Here is a 15019-nt window from a genome sequence, read left to right on the forward strand (position 1 = left end):
TTTGTATTATTTTAGCCAATGACGTATCACACGAACTGCAATAAAAATAGGGACACAAAAAGCATTAACCCGTAGTCGGCAGGATTCGAACCTGCGCGGGGAGACCCCAATGGATTTCTAGTCCATCGCCTTAACCACTCGGCCACGACTACTGCTATATTACTACTACTATATTAAAATATATTTCATAACACAATGGAAAATATATAGTGATTATGCATCGTTATATTTTATTTAACGTAATGTCAAAGGGGAAGGTGAATTATTTACTTATTTATATTTGATATACTGATGTTTAAATATCAAGACTGAGAGCTGATATTGTACCCGTTCATTTAAATTGGATGTCACATTGTGTCTTTTCTTGTTTTGTACCTCTAATAAAGGTATCTATTTTCTAAGCTACGTGCATAGCACACATTCAATTATAATTTGTTGCGTTTTTATGTTGTATTGAGGGGATACCCAATTATCTGTACTGTTGAACACTATATTGGATCTTTAAAACTAAGGTATTTCAAACACGCACACAAATATATAGTTATATATTGTATTTTATATTTATATAGCCTAGTTATTTTTAAAAATCCAAATCGAATCCAAGTCGAATCAATCGATTTCTTAATCAGAAATCGAGTTTGGATTCCACTGAGAAATTGGAAAATAAAATGTTCCAACACTTTGATGCTATAACATGCTATTGCAAAGATATTTGCAAATCTTGTATTGATAAGGTTAATAGTCTTAGAGGATTTTATGTCATATTTAGAATTATAGCTTTGACCAACAGTAGAGGGCGACATGCACAAATATATAGTTTTGAAAACATTTGATTTATAATCCTCACTGCTGTTCTTGGAGCACAGCAAAGGACACATTCTGTTAAGATGTGTTACTTCTTCTTTTTCTTCACTCCATCAGTAAACCAAGTAAGCTTAATTAAAACTTATATTGACAAAATGATAATCCCCATTCAACTATACAACCCTGAGATTATCTTTCAATTTCTAATCTCAAAGAAAATAAGCAAAACATGTACATACGTACAATATAATCTATCTATCTACCCATCATTCTCTCTCTCTCTCTCTCCTGGGATGTGCATTTACTGGGACAGTATTGTAGGGGTGAGCAGAGGGCAGACAGCATGTACTCGGTGGGCAGAGGAATCTTACTGCACATGCTGCAATTACACTCTCTTTTCACAATACCACCTGTGACCATCCGGTTGCTTCAGTCGCACCCTGACCTATATTAGACAGACCAGCACACCCTGTCCTTGCTGGCAGAAAACTCAATAAAAGTCCGGTGCCAGACAGTGAAACACCAATGAACAGTCCCTGTCAGAGGGCTGGAAACATGACAAGAGTTCCCAAAGGCAGGAGGGCAAAGTAACATGGTAGTGACTGCGTTAGCCAGCATTGACTCGACTGACTTTCTTTGGGCTGAGGAGGATCCTGCTCGTCCACTGTCTCTCATGCACTGTAGGTCCCTTGGTGCTCATTAACACCTGCCTGTTGTCTGAAACATTTTTCTGATTTTCTTAGTCTTCTTCACTGCACACACTCTACTGTGTAAGATGGCTCTCTTGATCTGCACAATCCTTTAGAGACTTTTCAATGATTCCTACCACCTTCCATGTTGCCAACTATCTGCCCTCATTTAGACTCTTATAAATTGCCAGAAAACTCCTGCTCATGCAATTTCCATCTAAAAATCCCTCTAGCAATGAAGGATCTGACCATAACAGCCTAATGTAATCTCAGAAGGTGTTTCTCTATTGAGTACTGTGGAAGTTGTTGTTTTCATTTAGTTGAACATAATAATACTACTACTACTACTACTACTACTACTACTACTACTACTAATAATAATAATAATAATACTAATAATAATAATAATATTTTCATATCAGGATTTGCCTTTTTGCTGTAGCAAGACGAAACAAGTAATCAAATTTAATCAATTCCACAGCTGACGCAACCAGCCACTGGGGGCGCTGTTTCACCACAGAGTACAACTGGCTATATTAGCCGCTCCGTGTCAGTCAGATCCGTGATATTAACACAATCTAAAGAGCAAAGGGGAGTTTCCAAAGTCATCAAACCCCTCCAACTTTCTCATTCTCGGCCAGAGACCACTGAAAATGGATCTTATGAGGGCTGCGGCTCCTTTCCTCTGGTTTTCCCTGTGCTTTGGGAATTTGCTTGAAGCTGCAGTGCTTGGATCACTGCGGTACCCCTCCAGTGCTGGTGGTTCACATCTGGATGAGGGACACCAAGGAGACTGGAGAGTGACCTCCAGAAACGAGCCTCTGAGGAATGAGACTGTGGTCCCCCATGAGTACATGATCTCTCTCTACAGGACCCTGTCCGAGATGGAAAGAAGGGGCTTCAACACCAGCCTTTCTCGCAGCAGAAAGCATGCCAACACGGTGACCAGCTTTGTAGACCAAGGCAAAGGTGGGTAACCTTGTCGCACCATCTGGGTGAGCAGATGTGTAGTTTATCAGTGCATCAGAGGACTATTCGTTGTGTATTTTATTGTGAATGGTATTATTAAGCAAATGCAGGATTTAAAAAATGAAGTCGTTATGTTTTGTTTTGACATGTGAAATCTCGTATCATGTGAAGTTCAATTTTATTGTCTCCGCCACTCTTCTGTGGGACATTGTCTTCTGATGTCCTGTTATCTAATGCTTTTTATCCGATTGTCACTGAATCGCAAAATAAGTTGTGAGACACAGGGGACATCGTTGTTTTATGATTTTAACTACCTTTTAAGATAACAAAACACGTTACAGATAGGTATAAACGCAGTTTAGAGATTAAGGGTTTATTTTTTCATTGTAGGTCTCTTATTGTGTGGTTGTGCGTTTTTATTGGAAATCAATTGATTACGTTTTAAGGGGTGAACAATTTATTAAAATTTAAATACAACATATTTGAAATGTCTTTAAATGAACGGGACCCTTATCTAATCAGTTAACCCTTTGACATTGTATGCAACTGATGTTAGTACATCATACAAGGAGCATGTTTTCAGGTCAGGGTAGCCACAAAGCTGCATATTGTAAGATTTATTACAGTTGATAAATTACAGTTAACAATTGATAAAAACAAAGTGGGTGTTAGTTTCAAGTTCTGTGGAAGACATTTCACATTAGGCGTTTTATTAGTTTAAACCTGGAAATTGAGTTGCTGCATTGTGGCAGTATTGGATATTTAATGGTCAATATGATATAATAACCTTACCGATGGATTAAATATACTGTGTCTTAAACTGTGATTTGTAGGAACATCTAATTCCCCCTTCTGAATGGGGTTGATTTGTATTTGAAACCAACGGGTTTGATGCTAGATGTTGCAAGTTGTTTAAGTAAAATATTTTGCTGGTTAAAGGTTATTTGCATTTGCGCTTGGGATCTTTTGATTTTATGATATGGGAGTTTTTAACATACCTTAAATACTTTTAACGCAATATGAAGTCAAATGTCTCGGATTTCCAACATCTGTGATAAATAAACTTCTTCACTGACACCTAAAGTTTAACACTTGGAGGGACCTGCGTTCCCATAAAACCAGGTGTTGCTGATAAAGATAGAGAAACACAAGTGTAATTCAAAACTGGTGTTCAAATCAAGATTGTCACATAGCATATTTATTTCAATAAATAAACTCTGCCAGTTGTCTCCATCCATAAACAGGGAAACAAAAACCACTACATTTTGCTCACATATTAGTGGTATTAAGAAGACATTTGTCAATATGACAAAGGAGTAGGTGCATTCCTGTTCCAGAAATAAAGAATGAAAAGAAAGAAAAGAAAGAAAAGCAAAGAATACAGATGTTGCAGCACTTTTACCTTATCGGTATCGGCGCAAACTGTCATTAAAAAGTCGGCTGCTTTTTGATGTAGGCTATAAAAGTGAGTGTCCAATAATAATAATAATAATAATAATAATAATAATAATAATAATAATAATAATAATAATGGTTTCTGGCTATATTTACAATTAGTTAAACAGATACAGTTATTATGATGATGAAGATGATTAGAATATAACACTGACATTTCACACTTCTACAGACTAAATGTAAATTTTTGTCTAATGTATAGAATACATTTAATAAGTTAATAAAACGTAATAAAAATCCACATAATATTAATGTATTACTATCATTATATAGTTTTTTTCTGTTTAACGTATGGACATCTGTTTGTCACTTTAGTCTACAAATAGCAGTTTCACCACATCATAGAAAATGACTGAAATATATGGATCATGATTGAGCTATGAAATAGATTGAACGTTATTGTATATTTGCATTACATTATAAAACTACAGTTTCAGTAGTAGTAATAATAATAATAATAATAATAATAATAATAATAATAATAATAATAATAATAATTTAACTTGGGTGTTCCATAATCCTTCAAAAGAAAGAAAGAAAGGCACACTTCGTTATTTTTGGCCTCTGACTTTCTTTCCGGGAAAATACGAGATGCATTTTAAATGAGCTTGAAGCTTTAAACAGTCTTTTTACGATGTTTTAAATTAAAGGGCAAACAAGAGAGCAAAACCGCTCTATCGCAAAATATAATGGATAGTTTTTATGTCTGGCCACAAAGAGAAGGTGAAACGTGATACCAGAGACACAGATAAATCAAAATAAATTGTTTGTATTCAATTAACTGCGTTTGTTTACATGCTTGTATTTGGTAATTGGTATTTTGTAGTTTTCATTACTCTTAACAACAAAGTGTTTTATGCACAGTTATGCAGTTGACTGCTGTCGAGGGGATACATTTTTCATAAACAAGTCTACACGAATATCCAGTTTAAAGCAGAGGGTACACATTCAAGCGGAGCATCTGGGTGCCTCACCTTAAATCCTGAGATTAGTTAAAATAAGTTCGACCTCATTGAACTTTCCAAATCTGAACATTGATAGATATCTCATCTCATTAACTCATCTCGCAGCATGACCTGATACGGGTTGTCGTATTGTGAAATAAGTCAGTCATCTTGAAAAGGAAAGAAAACACAAGAACATTATAATTTAAATCGCTTTATATAGGTATATATGTGACATTTTAAACACAGTTTCAATAGCATTCGTCTTTGATGGAAAAGAGAGCAACAGTGGCCTCTGAAAAATTGAATGAAAAGCCCCTTTTCTGGTTGATATACTTTTATGAATTAATGGACGATTCTTTATACGACATCATTTATAAGTAATAGAAGAACTTATTAAAAACGGCACACTTCATGATAAAATAAATAAATAAATCCAGGCACAACACTATGTTGCATTCATTTTGAACTAAATATCACTTATGACGTTTTCTGTAGTTTACTGTAATTGCTTTTTCATTTGTCTTGCTGTGTATGTCTGAGTAAACGACACTGCTGTATAGATATTAATTCTAAGTCAGGTCATTCTTACACGTCACAGAAAATTGGAAATGGTTAAAGTACTCAAACTCAGGTCATTTTCAATGTAACAATCCAGGCGCTTTGTTGCACTCTCTGGCAGCTTCTATGTGTTGGAATCTGGAGGAGAGCATTTTGCCATTTTTTTTAGCTCTCTTTACAATGTAACATCAGCATAATGCAGCCAACTTCAGGTTCTCCTACCAAAGCGTTACAAAATGCTCCTTTATTTTCTAAGCAGGACACTGCTGTATCTTCCTCGGGATGCATGAACTCTCTCTCTCTCTCTGCTGCTGTTGCTAGAAGTCTGAATACCAATGTCAGAATCTCAACTGTGTGGTTGACTTCTGTGTTGTTGTTTTTAAGCGCTGCCTTCATCATTTTTTACTTGGCATAAGCCTTTTCTGAGTTCCTTTGTTCCCCTGCACAGGAGCTCCCATAGTATACTGTTTGTTTGAACAGGTTTCAAATATATGATGTGGTGTATTTGTTTTATTTAGCCAATTAAGAAAAAAACCTTCCCTACCTTACAACCCATTCATAAGTAAAACAGTACAGTAATTGGTGAACTACAATTTCACTGACTAGCCAAATCCTGTTGTCACCCAATCAAAGTAATTAGCAGATGTTGCCAAGCTCCTGCACTCAGCGGCCGAGCCAAGCAATCACCACCTGATCTAATTTGGCATGTAGACAGTAAAGGTTCCTAACATTCAGCGAGGTGATTTTCCCTTTCTCGCTCTTTGGAGTGCCAGGGCCTACATGACACTCAGTGGATTCCCAGCCAACAGTAGCAATGTTGCGCAAAAAGGACTCAGGCATGTGGTGGCTCCAAAATGTAGTTTGCTATTTTACACACATATACTTTGCAGTTTACTGAAATATCCTTTTGTTCCTTTTTACAGATCACCCTACGACTGATCCACGCCAGCGCTATTTGTTTGACCTCTCCAGTTTATCCAAGTCAGATGAGTTAGTGGGAGCAGAGCTGCGGATTTTGAGGAAGCCTCCCCAGAACCTGCCACTGTCTTTATCACAAGGTGGTAACCTTTACCATATCTTATTATATACCTGCCAGGAAGGAAATCTGGGGAAGCAGCTCCTGGATTCTAGGACTATGGACATTCTGGATATAGAGTCAGCCAAGTGGGACGTATTTGATGTTTGGGACATCATGAAGACCCAGAAACGAACCCACAAGGCAGGGCACCTCTTGTGCTTTGACCTGGTGGTTGTCTCTGAAGCATCTAAAGAAGCGGTCCACCCACAGTCGTTGGGGCTGAGCCGCCACTCGCGGAAGCCACAGGAGAAGGCTCTTCTGGTGGCGTTTTCTCATACCAGGAAGAAAGAAAACTTCTTTAAGGAGATCAGAGATAAGATTAAATCCATGGGAGGGCTGGGTTTCCTGGATTCCCCAGACCTCAGTCAGGGCAGTTACCCCAAGCGGCGGAGGAGACGGAGAACTGCCATGTCCAGTCGGCAGGGTGGAGGTGGAGGCGGAGGGAAGGGTAGTGGGAGGAGAAGAACGCGGTGCAGCCGGAAACCTCTCCACGTGAACTTCAAAGAGCTCGGCTGGGATGACTGGATTATAGCTCCTTTGGATTATGAGGCCTATCACTGCGAAGGAATCTGTGACTTTCCCCTGAGGTCTCACCTAGAACCCACAAACCACGCCATCATCCAGACTTTAATGAACTCCATGGATCCAGACTCCACTCCGCCCAGCTGCTGTGTCCCTTCCAAACTCAGTCCTATCAGCATTTTGTACATAGACTCGGGCAACAACGTGGTTTACAAGCAGTACGAAGACATGGTAGTGGAGTCCTGTGGATGCAGGTAGCAGTTTGGACATCCCCTTACTTGAACAGAAACAGCACTTCTTCATGGCTCTTCATCTTGTGTGCTGATGCTTGAGCGCTGTTTTGTGCGTGCGTGTTTGTGTGTGTGTGTTTTTGTGTGTGCAAGTGTGTGTGTGCTTGTGTGTTTGGGATTTATATTGAGAGAGTATACATTGAAAGTGTTGACACCCTTGCTTTATTGTACTTTGAGCTGAGCAGAATCCTTTGGTTTAAATATAACATATTTTGATACAACTGAAAATCTTTACTAACAATAGATTTTCATTAGGACAGCATCACATTAAATCAGTTGGCTCTTTCTAGGGGTGGAAATTATCCTCTTTCTGTCACTTTGTTTTGTGCTCAGTAATGTAATCACTTTCTTGCTTATAGAATCAAGAACGATTGTGTTAAAAGCACAAATCAGACTTACTCACTGAAAGACTTCTCTGAAACAATGTCTTATTACAGTGACCTCAACACATTTTAATTCAATTCAAATAGTATTCAATTTCAGGTTCATCAGAGAGTATTTGCACAGAAGAATGCCAGTCAGTTTAACATTGATTTATTTTAATATACTTAAAATATATATACCATTTATGGAAATGTTTTAATGCTTCAGGCGTCTTTTGGTCTATCTGTGCACAGAACATCTTAAAAAGAAAAAAAAAAAGCTGTGGGGTTGACTGTGGATGCTCAGAATACAGATCTGACCTCTCCTTATAAGAGATCAAATGAACACATGCAGTTATGGAAAGTCAGTCACCTAAACAGTAGTGTGTTTATAAAGTATTTAGCTGCAGTATTCATTTCCACATTTCTAACTGTGCAAAACATAGACCATTCAAAACCATGTACAGTGGCTAACAGGATCTGGTTCAATAGGATTTGTTAACAGTTATTAAACAGTTATTAAACTTGGGCATTAGATTCAGAGTATATTTTTGTTATAAGGCCAGGGTTTGTATAACAATTTGAATTTGTCTTCATCCTTACTGAGTTTGTTTACATTGTTTAGGTGGCAGAAAATCCTATTTCCTATTGTGTTTAATTTATTAGTAAATGTCATTACACTTAGAGTCATTAGAGTCATATGCTGTTCATTATTGCTATAACATTGTGTGACTGTGTAGAATCATTTGTAATAACACACATGACAAGCATGTAACTATTCATAACTTGCTGTAAAATGTGCCAACCCATGTTTATAAAATACAAAATATTTAATTTGTTTGACAGATATCAATCAATGCAGTGAACTGCCGATGACTGTGTATTACTTTAAGTGCACTTATATATTTTATTTTGAAACAAAATAGCTCAGAATTTCAACAACTGTTACAACAGCTTGGTATAATACTGACAAGGATAGTATGCTTGTTTACCAGGGAACAAATAAAGATACAGTTTGTTACCAGACTTTGAAAGCTGTGCCCTATCTGGGCAAAATGATACACCCACACAGGAACTCTTGTAAAGATTTCAATCTGAAGAGTTGCTTTTGGGTCTGTTTAAACATTACTAAACTTTGTTGCTTTCTATATGATTCCTTTAATAATCAATGGGTGATGTAATAAGTTATTTGCCCTCTAATAGGATTCTCTATTATATTAGCCAAAATTAAATGTCTCAGCCCAAATGTTAAATTGCCTTATCGGGTAGAATATTAAGGCTCCCATAAATTAGATACAATTCCAAATTTTACATTTGGGAAGGTGTTAACTAGAGCTTACTTCAGCATGCTCTCTTTGTTTCTTTGTTTCTATACACAAATAAGAACAAAGGAGCTAAAGCTATAAAGCTATCACATATAATCTAACAGCACTGGATTGTGATGAAATAATTAATCACAGTGAAGGCTTTGATCAGAGTCTGATAATAATTGTCATCTTTATTGTATCATCATATAGGACTTGGTAATGTTTGTTTTTTCTTCTTTAAAAACAACAATATTCACAATTTCTGATAACGTTAAATTAACTTTTAAACATACCTGTATGTACTCAGCTACATCAACTGCATATAGTTTATGTGCTATTATTTATTAAATGTACTGTTCACAACATGATCTTCTAAGATTGACAGTTTCTAAGTTAATAAGCTGTTGAAAGCAGCTATGCTGACATTTTCAACTAAATAATTGATTAGTAAAGCCTGTACCCAAATACTATTTTAAATTAGCGTTAATCAACTAAGACATAGTTTTAGTAACAGTTTATGTGTACAATAACTCTAGGCTATGCTTTCTATGTAGCCTTTACAGAAATCAAAAACAGCTCATTCATTTATTCATTTAAGCCAATTACTCTCTTTCATTTCCACATTATATCTTCATGTTTTTTTTTCTGTGCTTCTTGTTTGGAGTTACAATCCTTAGATTTTATTCTCATTGAGTTTTACCAAAGTCGTTCAAGGAATTGTTTAATTTATGCTCAGTTAGAAAGAAAGAAAAATAAATCCTCATTAGAAGTCCTTTTCATGTACATAACAACTTAAAGGCAAAACAGCAGTGATTTGTATAAAATATAGGTACAATTTAAGCAAAGTAATAGCTGCATTAAGGGACCTATAGCAGCTGAATATGCCAGTACATGTTTCACTGTACAACATTGTAGGGCTTTCCTAAAGCTTTTTACCAAAGACAAAACTTCATTTTTTTCTTTCTAGAAGATGTCAACTGCAGCAGCTGACCGAAAATATTGAATGATTTATGGTAATCTCCCATGTTTGGGGTGCTACAGAGGAGCTCCTTTTTCACTGCCATTATGAATACCCCAAGGGTCTTTTTACCTTTGCGTGTTACAATACCCGCGAGTGCTTGTGTGAGGCAGTAAATTATAATTACTACAAAGGCCTTACTTTACTTTAGCTGTGGCTTTAGATATCCATTTGCCTTAATTCCTTTAGGTATGCTAAACGAGAGAGGTTTTTTTCTAATAAGTACATCCTGTCAAGTACATTCAATTCAAACAGCTATATACTCGTATACTTACAAAACAAAAATTGCCCAACACCATGAACATATCTTCAAAAATGCCGGCAGATATTAAAGGAAACCCAGGGCAATACCATTTTGAATAGGGGAACTATAGCACAGTTTGCTATGTGCCTTGCTTTTATACACTGTTATTATATTATCACTCTATAGTGCCTTTTATGTCTTCCTTTATTGTTCAATTTTGTAGATGTAATGATAAACACATTTCCATAAAAAATTTAAGCGATGTAATATTGCACAATAGTAACAATTGAGAAATATTAGGGCTGCGCAGTGTTGCTTCCCAGTCACCGCGCACCCTTGTGTTCTGTTTAACAAGCAGGAATGCTTCACCACTTTGTCCAGTACATTTTTTACATTTTGCTTTTTAAGGAAATAGGCTTCTCCTTACGACAGCATTCTCTTTCAAGCTTACTTTCCATAACGAAAAGTTTAAAGTCAGTACAGGATTCATAAGGAGGGCTGTGTCAACTGCAGACTAGAAGACCTTAGATTAATTTCTGCTATTACTGAAGACTTTCTAGGTGAGGAGATTTCTCACCTCCCGATATAGCTTCCTAAAATAGAATACAGATATTGCAGTTTGAGCTTCATACTACAGGTAATTGGATCTGAATTCCTAATGTAAAATATGTTGAGTAGTGCGAACAGTATGTGTTTGCAATGTAGAACACAAGAATACAGGACTTCAGGGTATATATGGAGAAGAGAAAAAACAAGATACATCCACTTATAGATGCTGAATGTTATCCATGCATTCCTAATTAATGGGCATCTTAAATACATATGAATGGTCTAACGTTTCAGTATCATGAAGCCTTGTTGGCCAGCATATGAGTTTAAAAATAATTCCCCTGCAACATAACTGAGAATAGTACCATTCTATGTCTATAGTAAAATCATTACATTCAACTGAAAAGTTTAATTGAATTTCCATTGCTCAATGCAGTGGTGTATTTCTTCATTATTCTTATTATAGTGTTCATGTGCTTTATTATCAATTAATACATTAATTCATTTACAGTGCTTTCCACCAAGAACATAATATGTAACATAGTTGTACTGGTACACAGAAAAACAGATTACAAACATTAATCTTTCTCTTCCACACCGAATTTGGTAGTTGTGAATAGTACAGAACTATATATATTAAACTACATATATGTTAAGAAATGCTGTAATTCTTGTACAGTTCTGGGCATATTTACACTGTGTTAAAGCTGGCGTCTTCCTGTTCTTTTGCCACTGGTATTTCTCAAATAGCAGTCGTTTTTTCTCCATATTCCCATTCTCTCTGTATTTCCATTTATTTACTTAGCTGATTACCCTGTGGAGTCCTGTGCAAAAACTTTATAATAACAAGCTTAGCAAGAAGATACTTCCCCTTGTTGACATGCATTTGAAGAAAAAATACAGGCAAATTCCCTGGGACAAGTGGTGACATGTCATAATGGAAATTGCAACCATTTGTTGCTGAGTTTTGATCAGCTTCATTGTGGGGCTGCAATTCGATCAGAGCAAGCTCCCAGCAGGGAATACCCAGATAGCAGTTGATGTCATCATAGCAACCATGAAAATTTTGGCCAATATTAACAGGTGCTAACAAACATGACTCAGTTGTGTTTGGCAAGTGGAAGGACGTATGACTTGTTTTAATTTCTTTTCTCTTTCTTTTTTTTTTCCTTTTCTGACTTTTTTTTTCTCTCCCCCTCTCCCTTTCTCCCTCTTTTTGGAAAATAAGAATGACTTCCTGTTTTTTTCCACAGTAATTCTGCAGGGAGTATGCATGTCCCTTAATGGTTTCCAAACATAAGAAAAGGGCACCATTTGCCACAGTTTAGCTGCATTTTATAAAATGTATTTAGTACAGACAAAACCTCGGAGCAACAGTGTTTACAGCTGTGAAGCAGAGGCAATGGGGTTTACCAAGCAAGAAGCCCACAATAACTTTGAAGTTTAACATTCCTGAACATAATGCTAGGGGGATGGCTTTTATTTATCTAGTTATAATTGACCTTAAAATATTGCTGTAATTTATGTATGCGGAACCTAGGCTGGAAAGCATGTGGTATGGAACTGAGTTTATTATTATTTATGAAAATCTATGAAAGCAGTTAAACAAATTAAGCTTTTACGTTAACTAAAAACATGAACGGTTAGAGATAAAAAAAGAAAAAAAAGAAAAAAAAGAAAAAGAAAAAATAATCCTGCATTCACTATGTAGAATTTGGAAAATGCAGTCAGTTCAATACAAATATATAATGTAATGTAAAGACAAATAAATTGGTATTAATATATATATATATATATATATATATATATATATATATATATATATATATATAGAGAGAGAGAGAGAGAGAGAGACATGTTATTTTAATCAAACTAAACAATTAAATCGCAGAAATGTTCTCAAAAATCATAGAAACCACAGGAAAATACAATTCTGTATTTTTTTGTGGCACTATTTAAACACCTCTGCACGGATAACAATGAATGCCATTTATGCTATCTGAGGTGTTCAGCAACACCAACCCAGAACACAATATGTGTTCTCTACACAACTAGTAATAATGTTCATCTGTCTGATTTTATAAGTGGCCTATGTCATATCCTGTGTTTATAATGATCATCTGTTTCTCACTGTATTGAACACAGAGACAAAAAATGTAAATATATTGTATAATCAGACTTCCACAACACACTTATATTCTGTCATACAATATTTGAGAAATTGACCCTGTCCTGACAAGAATCACCCGCTAGATTACTTTTGAATTGTAAATGAAACCTGATTTCTTACGTTCACTGCATTGGCACTTCAATGATTGCAACCACTTATTGGAAAGCTGTACAATGGCATTTTCCCTATGAACAAACAGATGCTAATCTTAAGGCTTTTTTCTCTGTGAAATATGAGAGACAATAATAAAAATGATACAATACATGACTACTGGAAGAAGAAAAAAATCTATCTTGCATTTGATCACATGTGAAATGGGTGTTTTAAGTTGTTTTCAAGAACTGCCTTTTGCACACTGTGCCTAAATGTGTTTGTTATGTATGTATATATGTGAGTGTGTGCGTGCGTGTGCGTGTGCGTGTGCGTGTGTGTTTGTAGAGACAGTGACTCCAGTAAGTATCAGTAAATCTTGCATGTGAATACCTACTGGACTCATGGTATATATCTGTAGTGTTTCTGTTCTGCAAACCAGTCTTACTATTTATAGTCATTTCATCTCAATTAAATGCCAGCTGAAAACGTAAAGAAAACACCAACAAAAGAATGAGCAACAATTAATAGTTTTCCACATGCTATATTGTGATATTAAATGGACAAATTATGTTTTTTTGTTTTGTTTTTATACAACAGGAGAGATGTAATAGTTAGACAGCAGACAGTTCTACAAGTGACGGTATAAATGCACTGTGTGTATGTAATCTATGGTTTATAAAGGACTGTACATATTGAATTGTAAATTAACTGTAAACAGCAATGTATTTTTCTCTTGGAAATATGATATAGTAGTATATATTTGAAAAGTTAAGCACACTTTGTACCCTCTATATTAACCTTTCTTTGTGTTTTGTACAGATTATTTTTATTAAATATTTTATTGACAATAAAACCGTGCTGTTGAGTCTGGTTTCCTTCACAATTATCTGAAAGCGAACCCTTTGTGACAGTCTGCAGCACCCACAGTGCCTGGAATGATGACTGGGTTGGTGTCGTGTCTCATTTTGTTGCCAGAGAATACACAGCACGTTTGCAGGTTATTCTGGATACCATTTTCCAAGCAGAAATGTTTCCTGGTTGAGGGGAAAGACTTGAGATAAAAGGAGTGCGTTTTGCTTACAAGAGCAAATGTATACTATAAAATGGTGAAAAGGTGAAATCCTGAACGTCACTTCAGGTGTGTCAAAATGGAGCTGAGGTGAAACAGAAATCATCCTTTGATTGTCTGTCCCAGGAAAGAGATGTGGAAAACCGTGCTGGAGAGGCAATCAATAGAAGAACAAACAAAGAACTAATGGTTTTTAAGTCATCCATATTGGAACTTTGGAAACAATGATAAATCGCTTGTAATGTATGTTTGTGTGTGAGAGTTTGTTATAAATAAGTAATATAAATAATATACAGTTAGGTGCATAAATATTTGGACAGTGACACAATTGTCATCATTTTGGCTCTGTACACCACTACAATGGATTTGAAAGGAAACAATCAAGATGTGCTTTAAGTGTAGACTTCAATCTTTAATTTGAGGGTAGTTACATCCAAATTGGGTGAACGGTGTAAGACTTACAACCCTGATTTTAGGAGCTCAAAAGTATTTGGAGAATCTAAAATAATCGTCAATTAAATTGTGAGTTTCAATACTTGGTTGCAAATCCTCTGCAGTCAATGACTGCCTGAAGTCTGGAACCCATAGACATCACCAGATGCTGGGTTTCTTGCCTGGTGATGCTCTGCCAGGCCTGTACTGCAGCTGTCTTTAGTTCCTGCTTGTTCTTGGGGTGTTTTGCCTTCAGTTTTGCCTTCAGCCAGTGAAATGCTGCTCAATTGGATTCAGGTCAGGTGATTGACTTGGCCACTGCAGAACTTTCCACTTCTTCGCCCTTAAAAAGTCTTGGGTTGCTTTCGCAGTATGCTGCGGGTCATTGTCCATCTACACTGTGAAGGGCCGTCCAATGAGTTTTGAAGCATTTGGCTGAATCTGAGCAGATAAGATAGCCCTA

The 15019-nt window shown here is 36.2% G+C and overlaps 1 protein-coding gene and 1 non-coding gene across 2 annotated transcripts; one reads left to right on the forward strand and one right to left on the reverse strand.

Annotated features, from left to right (window-relative positions):
- Window positions 1-70: 70 nt before the first annotated feature.
- trnas-aga (transfer RNA serine (anticodon AGA)) lies at window positions 71-152 on the reverse strand. Its single transcript has one exon. It is a non-coding gene; the product is annotated as a tRNA-Ser (tRNA).
- A 1900-nt stretch (window positions 153-2052) lies between these two features.
- On the forward strand, window positions 2053-8508 carry gdf7 (growth differentiation factor 7). The gene is made up of 2 exons (XM_066704002.1): window positions 2053-2462; window positions 6346-8508. The coding sequence occupies exons 1-2, from the start codon at window positions 2147-2149 to the stop codon at window positions 7278-7280; spliced, it is 1251 nt and encodes a 416-aa protein (XP_066560099.1). The 5' UTR covers window positions 2053-2146; the 3' UTR covers window positions 7281-8508.
- The last annotated feature ends 6511 nt before the right edge of the window (window positions 8509-15019 follow it).

This window comes from Amia ocellicauda, chromosome 1 (assembly GCF_036373705.1).
Source record: "Amia ocellicauda isolate fAmiCal2 chromosome 1, fAmiCal2.hap1, whole genome shotgun sequence".
Lineage (NCBI taxonomy): Eukaryota > Metazoa > Chordata > Actinopteri > Amiiformes > Amiidae > Amia > Amia ocellicauda.